At 39.7% G+C, this 13,988-nt stretch overlaps 1 protein-coding gene across 4 annotated transcripts in view; it reads right to left on the reverse strand.

Annotated features, from left to right (window-relative positions):
* RAB30 (RAB30, member RAS oncogene family) overlaps positions 1 to 13,988 on the reverse strand; it is a 994,958-nt gene that overhangs the window by 206,061 nt on the left and 774,909 nt on the right. For 3 of the 4 annotated variants that reach the window (XM_044071149.1, XM_044071148.1, XM_044071147.1), the window contains one exon: positions 6,638 to 6,738. In XM_044071149.1, coding sequence (XP_043927084.1) covers positions 6,638 to 6,730 — 93 coding nt within the window. In that variant the 5' untranslated portion in view covers positions 6,731 to 6,738. Of the gene's footprint in view, positions 1 to 6,637; positions 6,739 to 6,846; positions 6,998 to 13,988 lie in introns of those variants that run through there. The other variant, XM_044071150.1, reaches the window with a different exon arrangement.

A 13,988-nucleotide genomic window follows, 5' to 3' on the forward strand; every position in this document is an offset into this window, starting at 1 on the left:
AAATCTAGTACAGCAGAGCTAAACAATACTACTGGACTTCCACAGGAAAATGCCTGTCACTTTTTGTCCTAGCCAGTTCTAAACAAATGGTTATCTATAGAATTTCAATGTTACTCTAAAAAAAATGACTTATTCAAGCTGCAAAACTGGCTGTTATATGTGCTATTAATCATTAAAACATCCCAAACCAAAGCCCCTAAATATTGCTTATGCAATAATAGGTCCTCTCTAGTCCTCTCTCATATGACTGGTCATCAAGTTCTGTGATCTATACAAACTGACTGTTATTAACGCTGATTATACACATTCCTCAGAACTGGAAACCTGTAGCTGTAATGACACCTTGTAAATATGAAACTGATTATACTTATGGACGTTTACTATAACCTAACTACAATACACTAAGTTTCTCACAGCTATAAGGTTGAAACACAGAATTATGTTAACCTGTGAAGCATAGAGCATGTTACAATGACATACTGGAAAATATCTGACAGCACACACAATGTGACTGTTTTAGAAAGAGTGAATGGGCAGGGCTTGACAAACATGCTCTATGCTATTATAATTATTTGCTGACGATAATATACTGTTATAATTTAGACTGATTCTGAAATTAACCAAGATCTTCCTCCCTGGGTGTCTGGTGATAAGGTGTTCTCATGCCGAAATTAACTTTCTCAATACACAATTGCAAATAATAAAATAATTTATTTAAGGGAGTGTGGTTGAAAATTCCCCACATGATGCTACAAGGGAAGTTGTTCCCTGCAAAAGCGCTGTTTTGTTTTTGTGCGGTTTGGTATTTTATGAAGTCATTTGTGACTGACAAATTAGCATTTGGCTGTCTTGGAGTCGATAAAATCTGCCACATTATTTTGTTACTGGATGCTGATAACTTCTTTGAACTGCACTAACTACGGTAAGCTACTTCCTTAATACATTTAAGCTTCCTTCTTTCCAGCCTTCAAACAAAATGATTCTTTTAGGAACATTACCTCACTCTATACTATAAACTTGCTTTTGTACACTAACAACAGGTCTTAGTGAAATGTAAAAACAATATTCTTCAAAATCCTAAATCAAATATTGCTCTGTAAAGACCATTATCAGTCTTGGGCTTATCCACATGGAACCAGTTGTAAAGACATTTTAATAGCCCCACAGCACTCCTTCAAACAATACCCCCATTCACTCTATTTACAACAGTCACATTGTGTGCTACCAGATATTTTTCCAGTTTGTTACTGTAACACTACAAAATTACATTCCAGCCAAGACATCTGGCTGTACTCTAATGGTTAACCAATGGACTGGCAACGTCTCTGTTGCCAAGTACTCTCTGAATTCCAACCCTGTCATTCACTAGGAATCTTCTCCTATTCTAATGCCTAAAAAAAGGCCAAATTAAGGCTTCTTTGAGCAACAACTTCCCTCCTGGTTCCCCATCTCACTTCCTGTAAAGCTTCTGTTCACCAAGTCATGTATCATAACCTTGAAACACATTAAGTATCCCTTATTTGAGAATGCTTCCTGTATCTATTAAAGCTGGGAATATACTGTACATAGACTTATATAAATTAATATCTGCACTTAAATCTAATATGTGCTTATCATTTGTACTTTTATAAACTTCTACTAATGGGATTTGCATGGATGCTTGTTAATGTAGCTTTACTAACCTTGATTATACAAATTCTTTCATTGCGTCTGGTTGGTCGAAAGGATCCACTGGACTAGGATACTTATCTGGTTAATAAACAAAGAAGTTAATAAATGTGTCAGAAGTACAGGACACATGACACACTCTGAAGGTGATGGACCATCCAACAGGTAATCAATGCACTCTGATGATGAATACAGGTGTATTATGTTCCCTTGTGAACATGACAGATGGAATGTTGCCTTGGTCTATGTTAGATGAAGACTGCACAAGTTATAGAGCACTTCAACAGTCTGAATTAAAGACTGCAGAGGTACAGACAGAAAGACAGACAGATGTTTTGGTGCTGCACTTCCTACCTCCAAATGCTGCACCTCCTGAGAAAAGTAAGCACCTCTTCAACAGCTGCACTCCCTCCAACAAAACCTTTGAAAGAAAATGCACATGCCTTATCTGACTGCTTTCTCTGTTAAAACCAACTATCTTAAATAGACTTAAAAAGAAAAACGTCATAAGGCAAACATGTTTACTCAAATGTTCTTGCTGATGCATGGTTTGTATTATTTTAATAATTATGAATGTCTCTGATCATCATCATCTTCTTTCAGCTGTTCCCGTTAGGGGTTGCCACAGCGGATCATCTGTTTCCATTTCTTCCTGTCCTCTGCATCTTGCTCTGCCACACCAACCACCTGCATGTCCTCTCTCACCACATCCATAAACCTTGTCTTAGGCCTTCCTCTTTTCCTGTTACCTGGTAGCTTCATCCTTAGCATCTTTTTCCCAATATACTCAGCATCCCTCCTCAGCACATGTCCAAACCAACATAATCTTGCCTCTCTGGCTTTGTCTCCAAACCTTCCAACCTGGGATGACCCTCTAATATACTTATTCCTAATCCTGTCCATCGTCGTTACACCCAGTGCAAATCTTAACATCTTTAACTCTGCCACATCGAGATTAAACTCCTGCCTTTTTGTCAATGCCACTGTCTCCAACCCATATAACATAGCTGGTCTCACTACCCGCTTGTAGACCTTCCCTTTCACTCTTACTGGCACTCGTCTGTCACAAATCACTCCTGACACTCTTCTCCACCCACTCCATCCTGCCTGTACTCTCTTCTTCACCTCTATTCCACACTCACCATTACTCTGAACTATTGATCCCAAGTATTTAAACTCATCCACCTTCGCCACCTCTACTCTCTGCATTCTCACCATTCCTCTATCCTCCCTCTCATTCACACACATATATTGTGTCTTAGTCCTGTTGACCTTCATTCCTCTTCTCTCTAGAGCATATCTCCATATCTCAAGGGTCTCCTCCACCTGTTCCCTACTCTCACTACAGATCACAAAGTCATCTGCAAACATCATAGTCCATGGGGACTCCTGTCTGATCTCGTCTGTCAACCTGTCCATCACCATTGCAAATAGGAAAGGGCTCAGAGCTGATCCTTGATGTAATCCCACCTCCACCTGAAATGCATCTGTCACTCCCACCGCAGACCTCACCGCTGTCACACTACCCTTTTACATATCCTGTACCACTCTTACATACTTCTCTGACACTCCCGACTTCCTCATACAATACCACAACTCCTCTCTAGGCACCCTGTCATATGCTTTCTCTAAGTCTACAAAAACACAATGCAACTCCTTCTGAACTTCTCTGTACTTCTCCATCAACACTCTCAGAGCAAACATTGCATCTGTAGTGCTCTTTTCCGGCATGAAACCATACTGCTGATCACTAATCATCACCTCCCTTCTTAACCTAGCTTCCACTACTCTTTCCCATAACTTCATGCTGTGACTGATCAGTTTAATCCCTCTGTAGTTACTACAGCTCTGCACATCACCCTTATTCTTAAAAATCGGTACCAAAACACATTTTCTCCATTCCTCAGGCATCCTCTCACTTTCCAAGATTTCATTAAAACAATCTGGTTAAAACCTCCACTGCCATTTCACCTAAACACCTCCATGTTTCCACAGGTATGTCATCTGGACCAACAGCCTTTCCATTCTACATCCTCTTCATAGCTATCCTTACTTCCTCCTTGCTAATCCATTGTACTTCATGATTCACTATCCCCACATCATCCAACCTTCTCTCCCTCTCATTCTCTTCATTCATCAACTCCTTAAAGTACTCTTTCCATCTCCTCGACACACTCTCCTCGCTTGTGAGTATGTTTCCCTCATTATCCTTTATCACCTTTACCTGCTGTACATCTTTCCTAGCTCGGTCCCCCTGTCTAGCCAATCGGTACAGGTCCTTTTCTCCCTCCTTAGTGTCCAACATTTCATACAACTCTTCATATGCCTTATCCTTAGCCTTCGCCACCTCTCTCTTTGCCATGCACCTCATCTCCTTATACTCCTGTCTACTTTCTTCATCTCTCTGTTAATCCCACTTCTTCTTTGCCAACCTCTTTCTCTGTATACTCTCCTGTACTTCCTCATTCCACCACCATGTCTCCTTGTCATCCTTCCTCTGTCCAGATGTCATACCAAGCACCTTTCTAGCCGTCTCCCTTACTAGCTCTGCTGTAGTTACCCAGCTATTTGGTAACTCCTCACTGCCACCCAGTGCCTCTCTTAACTCATCCCTGAACTCCATCTCATAATTACCCTTTTTCAATTTCCACCATTTGATCCTTGCTGCTGCCTTCACACTCCTTCTCCTCTTCATGATCACCAACGTCATCCTACAAACCACCATCCTATGCTGCCTAACTACACTTTCCCCAGTCACCACTTTACAGTCTCCAATCTCCTTCATGTCCCTGATGGTAACAATGAAATGGCATGTGATTTAAATGTCATATTCAAATGAGTACAGTAATGATGTTGGCATTCTGAGGTATTGTTAAGAAGGATCAGGAGCTTTAAATTAGAAACACTATACAGAGAATAAAAAAATGCAGAACTGACCATGATGTGCATCAGACTTTCAACAATACCTCTCTACTGTCCAGACATTTGCCTCATATTTTTGGTCTGTTCCTCACAGAATATGTGGTTTTCTGGCAAATCACTAAGGATTGAAGTCCCTAAATAATGACATATGTTTGAGTTTCCTACTTCATAGCCTTTAGAAAATGCATGCTAACACAAATCCTGTCATTGTAGCAATCTTTTAAGTTTATAAGGGCAATATTTAAAATCTGCCCCTTGTTTGGGCCTTTGCCATTGTTTTAGGCTTCATCCAGACTGTTTGAACTAAGAGGATGAGAGGTACACTTTCATCTGTTGAATCCAGGTCTACAACCATATTCATGTTCTACACTTATTTAACAGGTAGTAACCAGCCAGCTTTCTTGATGTCACATACCAAGTAGTCCAACAAAGGAACAGACTCACAGACAACAAGGATCCATGATCACAATTTCAGTCACTGAATGGTACACCTTCAGCTGACTGTAGCACACAAGTTGCTCAGCATCAAGGCAAAGCCACACTACCCAGGAATAAAACAGGTAGGGGCAGAACTGAGTTGCAACAGCAGCAATTCAAATTAAGTAGACAAAATCTAATAATCTGCCAGAGACAGCATGTGATTTCAAACAGTAATGGGAAGAGAATGGAACCTTGCGTCATACCACACAAGAGAGATGTTATTAATAGAACTGCAAACCTGAGAGCTCACCTGCTGAACAATGTCCTCTAGAAACAAGTGAAATGGTTGTGACAATGGTTCCACATTCTAAGGATATCATGTGGGTTACAGTGTTAAATGTTGCAGATCTGTTAGGCAGGACTACAATTATATTTTGCTGTGATCTCTGGCCAAGAAAAGATCAGTCATTACCTCATACTTTGTTTTAATTAAGGCTCAAACAGTCAGTACTGCAGCCTACATAGCTGCTGAGTAACTGCACTTCCAAATGTAAAACCCTACAAGTAATGGGGTTTGGCTTAGACTCTCACATGTCATTACTGTTGTGTTTAGAGTTACCTACCTAGTAGTGCATATCACACCGTAATTACAGCACAGTTAGTGTTTAAGTTCTTCTTACATCACCTTAATCACAACACAGTGTTTACTTCTTCATATAACACTTTAATCACAGCACAGGTAGTGTTTTAGTACTGTACATCTCAACTTAATAACAACACAGGTAGTGTTTTAGTACTGCATATCTCTCCTTAATCAGAACACAGGTAGTGCTTTAGTTCTTCATTTATCAACTTAATCACAGCACAGGTAGTGTTTTAGTACAGCCTTCTCCTAATAAGTGCTGCAGCCTTTACCACTATTGGGTACAACAACTTCTTTCCAGATCCTGATGCAGGCCACTTTTAATGGGGACTTACTGGAATGACATCTTCTGCAAAGAAGTTATTTTCTAATGTCACTCACAGTCCCACCTATTTAACACATGTGAAAGGACTTCTCGTTATAAAAGTCAAGAACTCTGGATTAGGGTTGTCATATAACCGTACTATGAAAATGTAATTTTTTTTAGTCTGAAAGGTTTTTACTAACTCCAGTATGCAAGAAGGATCATGCATGATCACACATGAATATTGTAGGTGACAGAAAAGCTTACTTTTGATTTCAGACAACATATCTTTCATTAAGGAGTATGTAAAATCCCATTTAAAATTATTACATTATCACTTTTAATATTAACTCCAAAACTGAACTAGAATTAACTGATCTTGATTCTAAATCTATTAGTTTGCCATACGTTTACTTTTATGGATGTTGAAAGAGAACAACTGTCACCATTCTCGCTGGAAGACAACACTCCAGAAAAATAGTGTTTTGAAGCTATATATTACAATAATAATACTACATCAGCTTATGTTATAAATGAACAAACCTCTGCAGTGTTCTACTAGACTTCTAAAATGTACTCATTTAATATAATTTCCATTTGGCTTAAACCAATGACATTAAATGCAAGAGAAAATTACACCATTGTAAATGCTGTCAAAAAATTTGAAAAGTTCTTTTTACCTGAGTGAACCGTCGTACCAAGCAGGTCTTCCCCACACCAGCATTGCCAATTAAAACGATTTTGAACAAGTAGTCATAATCTTCCATACTCATTTACACACCTGAAATGAAAACATTTGTATTTAGCCAACTCCATAAGCACCTTTTGTGGACTACATCCTATCAGTCAGTGACTGCTTCAATAAAAAAAATAAAAAAAAAGACAATACCCTCACACATCCAAATAATCTCTTCAAAGAGTTTGAAAAATGATGTGGCTCTCCACTTTAACATCAATAAAATTGCTGTTTCAGTTCAGAAAAACACTGACAATAAATTATGCAGGAAACAGCCCTCAGCACTCTGTTCATATGCTGGCTGGACTGCTTCATCTTAATGAAATGGGACATAAAAGAGACAAACAATACCTCTGGCATAACACAGTCAGCTGCACTTTGGCCAGGATTGTCATCGATTAAAGGCCACTTCTGCTGTTGTGCAATTAAATACAGATGATGTAATTCATTTAAAGGTATGCTCATGTTCTGCCAGCTGTCTTGAGACTTTTAGCTACTGAATAAAAACTACAGACGTTCTACCTTTCACATAAAAGCCTAATTACTGAAATAATTCTGGAAAATGTACTAAACATGTACTAAACCCGACTGAAATTACTTCTCCCTTACTCCTACCTTCCCTCACTATCCCCTAACTGTCCCTCTAAATAATATAACTAATTGATGCCAGCTACTTCTTTTATATTACTTTTTAAACAATTTGTTTTATTTTCCTTCTGCATGTTTGACCATCTTGTGATTTTCTTATAAGTTTTTATTATTCTAACTTCAGTATGCTGCATTCCTGACATTTGTATTGTTAACCAGCTGTTTTTGGTTAACATGCCTTGTGTTTGCTAGTTGTTTTTTTTTTGGTTCAATTCTGACACAAGCCTACCATTGTATTTTTTGTAGTTTGCTTTGTTTTTTGCTGAAATGTTTTCTTACTTCATGTAATTGGAGCTTTTCTCCCCAGGCCTTACTGAAAACGGATATATGTCCAGCTAGACTAGCCCGGTCAACAAATGTAAAATAAATAAAAATAAATAAATAAAAAATGTGATAGTTTTAGCTTTTTGCACAACAGAGATCATTAGAGGATCATCTTTGTAAAAAAAAATACAACTTGTATATTGCTTTGGGAAACACAGGAAAGCTGACAATGGTAACAGCTTTGCAAAATTATTAACATCCACATCACATCAGATAACAAATATATCTGACTTATTTCAGTTAATGTCAGGGAATGTTTACATGTCGATTGAGTATTAGATAATGTAGGTAAATGCAGATAAACAGTATGTCATGTGTCTACATGTTGGAGTTAACCTCCTGTAGCTGTCTTACCACTCTTTCATTTCCACTATTATTTAGTAGCTCTTCATAACAAGAAATTTGTTGCTCTGCTTTCCCTCTCACATTGTCTTTAAGGAACATTAAAGACCACCACAGTTTTAGGGGTACCACCTCACAAACATTTTAAGACTCCATAGCTTGCAACACATTAAAACATTAGAAAATAATGCTTTTGTGAACCAAAGACATATCACTTCACTTTAACTTATGCGTGTCACTTCCAACAGTCAAGGCAATAAAGATGAACATCATCAGTACCAATGGCAAGTTCCATAACCCATCATGAGTACCAGTGGCAAGTTCCATAACCCATCATGAGTACCAATGGCAAGTTCCATAACCCATCATGAGTACCAATGGCAAGTTCCATAACCCATCATGAGTACCAATGGCAAGTTCCATAACCCATCATGAGTACCAATGGCAAGTTCCATAACCCATCATGAGTACCAATGGCAAGTTCCATAACCCATCATCAGTACTAATGGCAAGTTTCATAACCCATCATCAGTACCAGTGGCAATTTCCATAACCCATCATCAGTACCAGTGACAAGTTCTATAACCCATCATGAGTACCAATGGCAAGTTCCATAACCCATCATGAGTACCAATGGCAAGTTCCATAACCCATCATGAGTACCAGTGGCAAGTTCCATAACCCATCATGAGTACCAGTGGCAAGTTCCATAACCCCATCATGAGTACCAATGGCAAGTTCCATAACCCATCATGAGTACCAATGGCAAGTTCCATAACCCATCATGAGTACCAATGGCAAGTTCCATAACCCATCATGAGTACCAATGGCAAGTTCCATAACCCATCATGAGTACCAATGGCAAGTTCTATAACCCATCATCAGTACCAATGGCAAGTTCCATAACCCATCATCAGTACAAATGGCAAGTTCCATAACCCATCATCAGTACCAGTGGCAAGTTCCATAACCCATCATCAGTACCAGTGACAAGTTCTATAACCCATCATCAGTACCAATGGCAAGTTCAATAACCCATCATGAGTACCAATGGCAAGTTCCATAACCCATCATGAGTACCAATGGCAAGTTCCATAACCCATCATGAGTACCAATGGCAAGTTCTATAACCCATCATCAGTACCAATGGCAAGTTCCATAACCCATCATGAGTACCAATGGCAAGTTCTAAAGCCCATCATGAGTACCAATGGCAAGTTCTAAAGCCCATCATGAGTACCAATGGCAAGTTCCATAACCCATCATGAGTACCAATGGCAAGTTCCATAACCCATCATGAGTACCAGTGGCAAGTTCCATAACCCATCATCAGTACTAATGGCAAGTTCCATAAGCCATCATCAGTACCAATGGCAAGTTCTATAACCCATCATCAGTACCAAAGGCAAGTTCCATAACCCATCATGAGTACCAATGGCAAGTTCCATAACCCACCATGAGTACCAATGGCAAGTTCCATAACCCATCATGAGTACCAATGGCAAGTTCCATAACCCATCATGAGTACCAATGGCAAGTTCCATAGTACCAATGGCAAGTTCTATAACCCATCATCAGTACCAATGGCAAGTTCCATAACCCATCATCAGTACCAATGGCAAGTTCCATAACCCATCATCAGTACCAGTGGCAAGTTCCATAACCCATCATCAGTACCAGTGACAAGTTCTATAACCCATCATGAGTACCAATGGCAAGTTCCATAACCCATCATGAGTACCAATGGCAAGTTCCATAACCCATCATGAGTACCAATGGCAAGTTCAATAACCCATCATGAGTACCAATGGCAAGTTCTATAACCCATCATCAGTACCAATGGCAAGTTCCATAACCCATCATGAGTACCAATGGCAAGTTCCAAAGCCCATCATGAGTACCAATGGCAAGTTCCATAACCCATCATGAGTACCAATGGCAAGTTCCATAACCCATCATGAGTACCAGTGGCAAGTTCCATAACCTATCATCAGTACTAATGTCAAGTTCCATAAGCCATCATCAGTACCAATGGCAAGTTCTATAACCCATCATGAGTACCAATGGCAAGTTCCATAACCCATCATGAGTACCAATGGCAAGTTCCATAACCCATCATGAGTACCAATGGCAAGTTCCATAACCCATCATCAGTACCAATGGCAAGTTCCATAACCCATCATGAGTACCAATGGCAAGTTCCATAACCCATCATGAGTACCAATGGCAAGTTCTATAAGCCATCATCAGTACCAATGGCAAGTTCTATAAGCCATCATCAGTACCAATGGCAAGTTCTATAACCCATCATCAGCACCAATGGCAAGTTCCATAACCCATCATCAGTACCAATGGCAAGTTCCATAACCCATCATCAGTACCAATGGCAAGTTCCATAACCCATCATGAGTACCAATGGCAAGTTCCATAACCCATCATCAGTACCAATGGCAAGTTCCATAACCCATCATCAGTACCAATGGCAAGTTCCATAACCCATCATGAGTACCAATGGCAAGTTCCATAACCCATCATGAGTACCAATGGCAAGTTCTATAACCCATCATGAGTAGCAATGGCAAGTTATATAACCCATCATCAGTACCAATGGCAAGTTCTATAACCTATCATCAGTACCAATGGCAAGTTCCATAACCCATCATCAGTACCAATGGCAAGTTCCATAACCCATCATCAGTACCAATGGCAAGTTCTATAACCCATCATCAGCACCAATGGCAAGTTCCATAACCCATCATCAGTACCAATGGCAAGTTCCATAACCCATCATCAGTACCAATGGCATGTTCCATAACCCATCATGAGTACCAATGGCAAGTTCCATAACCCATCATCAGTACCAATGGCAAGTTCCATAACCCATCATGAGTACCAATGGCAAGTTCTATAAGCCATCATCAGTACCAATGGCAAGTTCCATAACCTATTATCAGTACCAATGGCAAGTTCCATAACCCATCATGAGTACCAATGGCAAGTTCCATAACCCATCATGAGTACCACTGGCAAGTTCCATAACCCATCATGAGTACCAATGGCAAGTTCCATAACCCATCAAGAGTACCAATGGCAAGTTCCATAACCCATCATGAGTACCAATGGCAAGTTCTATAAGCCATCATCAGTACCAATGGCAAGTTCTATAACCCATCATCAGTACCAATGGCAAGTTCTATAACCCATCATCAGTACCAATGGCAAGTTCCATAACCCATCATCAGTACCAATGGCAAGTTCCATAACCCATCATCAGTACCAATGGCAAGTTCCAAAACCCATCATGAGTACCAATGGCAAGTTCCATAACCCATCATCAGTACCAACGACAAGTTCCATAACCCATCATCAGTACCAATGGCAAGTTCCATAACCCATCATGAGTACCAATGGCAAGTTCTATAACCCATCATCAGTACCAATTGGAAGTTCTATAACCCATCATCAGTACCAATGACAAGTTCCATAACCCATCATGAGTACCAATGGCAATTTCCATAACCCATCATGAGTACCAATGGCAAGTTCTATAACCCATCATGAGTACCAATGGCAAGTTCCATAACCCATCATGAGTACCAATGGCAAGTTCTATAACCCATCATGAGTACCAATGGCAAGTTCTATAATCAAACATTATCAAAGATCCTCTGCCATTCATAGTAGTAGTCAGAGCCTAAAAAGAAAGCCATGACACAATGTAGGCAAACTAATTTGCAACATCGCATTACCTTAAAAAGGAGGTCAGGGCCTATAACAGACTAAGAATGTTTCACTTGTTACTGTAACTAACTCCAGCTAATTCCTAACCTGACAACAATCCTCTAGAAAAGTACAAAATGCTGCAATATACAGTGCTATATTCAAAAAATTGACAGATGTGCTTTGGAAAAGGTTACATTTCAATAACTACACCACATTACCATATATAAAAATTCCACGTGTTTAGCAGTGGTCTCTACCAGGTCAGTACTGATGCTGGAAGGTTTTGTCAACAAAGGAAAATATATACAGGCATACTACAAAAAGGAAACCAGCCTTATTCTCTTACTAGCTTCATGTACTTTAACCAGGTTGCTTTGGTTATAATGGATATTCAACCACACTGATCAGAATGTTCTATTCAGAATGTTGCATTTAAAAGTATGGAGGAGTACATGGACACAACAGATCATGGTTAATATCAAACCTGAGCACCTAAGAAGTAGTTGTACAGGGTCCAGTTGTCTTTGAGATTTTCCTGATTGCAGCAGCATTGGTTTTATACCGACTATGCAGCACTGAAACTTGATGCAACCAGTTCTGCATTCTTTCATACAGCTGTTCCTTATAACTTCAATATCAATAACATTATACATGACTATAAGTTAATGACCTGCTGTTATATCAGTTAATTTTTAGAATCTAGTCAATTAAACTACAGTGGGTGATGACGTAAAAAAAAAAAAACTAAACAAGATACGGCTGTTTGCAAACTACTCAGAGATTAAGTGTATTGATAACATGCCATGAGTATTATAGGTTCATAGGTAATTACTAGACTAACGATCCCAGGGGGCCTTTTTACACCTAGCAATACTTCCCAAAGGTGAGAATTGAACCTTGTATCTTAACCTTTACGCCAACTATGTCTTGTAGCTTCCATGTGAGAAAAGGTAAGAAAATGCTGGAAGCAGTCAATATGCCTCTGTTTTATGTGGTTCAGAGCTAATACAGAGAGAATGAAAATCCTTATGCGGTATTTGCTTCCCACATGAAATACAATTATTAACTTTGTCTGACATCGGTCTGAGGCAAGAAAAGTTTCCCCAACGGGGTACTTAGCTTTCAAGAAGACTTCGGTTGCAAAATTTTCGTAATTTCAGGAGCTGGCCGACCGGCACTTGCGAACTGCTTCTGTTTCGGGCACTGCGCGGCAAGAAAGACTGAAGAAAATGGCGTCGGCTGGTTCTTTTATACCCCTGTCACACTGATGTCAGGGAAGAAGCGACGACAACCGACGCCGGACCTAGACTTTGGAATTCGGCCAACCGAGGACCCGCCTGACGGCAGGAGAACCCATCTGTTATGACTGCAGCTGTATGCACGATGAACATCAGGAACAACCTCTACCGCTGTACTGTGTGCTTAAGAAGGCTAAACAAGTACACACAAAAATCAAACATTGACAACACATACAGACTACATAACCTGTTACATCTGAAAGTCCAATGGTCAAATGGTCAAGTCAATGAATTTATTTGTTAACATTTTATTCTCATATATATTAGAAAACGTGATCAACAATGGAATCAAGAGGAAATACTTCCTGACAGGTATGAGTAAGTCTGGGAGAAACGGCACAGATTTGAGGTTGTTGGAGTTAAGGTGAACATCTATACTCCTGAGCCATAACTTAGAAGACTGAACGCTGTTTTAAAGTTTTGATCTAGCAGCAGAGGGAGTGGAACCAGACAGGAGGATGGTGGAGTTATTAGCAAACTATGTGACAAATGACTTACTAAAGTGGTTGGTCATATCATTTACAAATATTGTGAAAAGGAATTGATCAAGAACAGAGCCAAGTAGGACTGCATAGCCTAGTATGAGAGGTTGGAAGATGGTTCTCTTCCATCTGTCATATTGCTCTTTGTTTGCAGAACAGCTAGTGAAGCATTTACTAACATTTGAGTTACGTCCATAAGATGATAGCACACTGAGGAGTTCAGTATGACACAAGTATCAAAAGATTTTGATAAATCCTGAAAGAGAGTGCCCTGATGCACAGAACAATGCTAAATTTAATGCAGACATAATCTACACTGACTGAAAGTGCAGTGCCAGTACTGTGCTTTGGTCGGAAGTCCTGCTGTGTCTTAGACATCAGGTGGAGCTGATGGCATGCCGAAGGACTTGGTGGTGAATGCCCCTTTTCAGTATCTGAAAAAGTGGTTACAGCAGTGTGATGGGACAATGGGATGATA

Source organism: Protopterus annectens, chromosome 5.part0 (genome assembly GCF_019279795.1).
Source record: "Protopterus annectens isolate FY-2018-M chromosome 5.part0, PAN1.0, whole genome shotgun sequence".
NCBI lineage: Eukaryota > Metazoa > Chordata > Ceratodontiformes > Protopteridae > Protopterus > Protopterus annectens.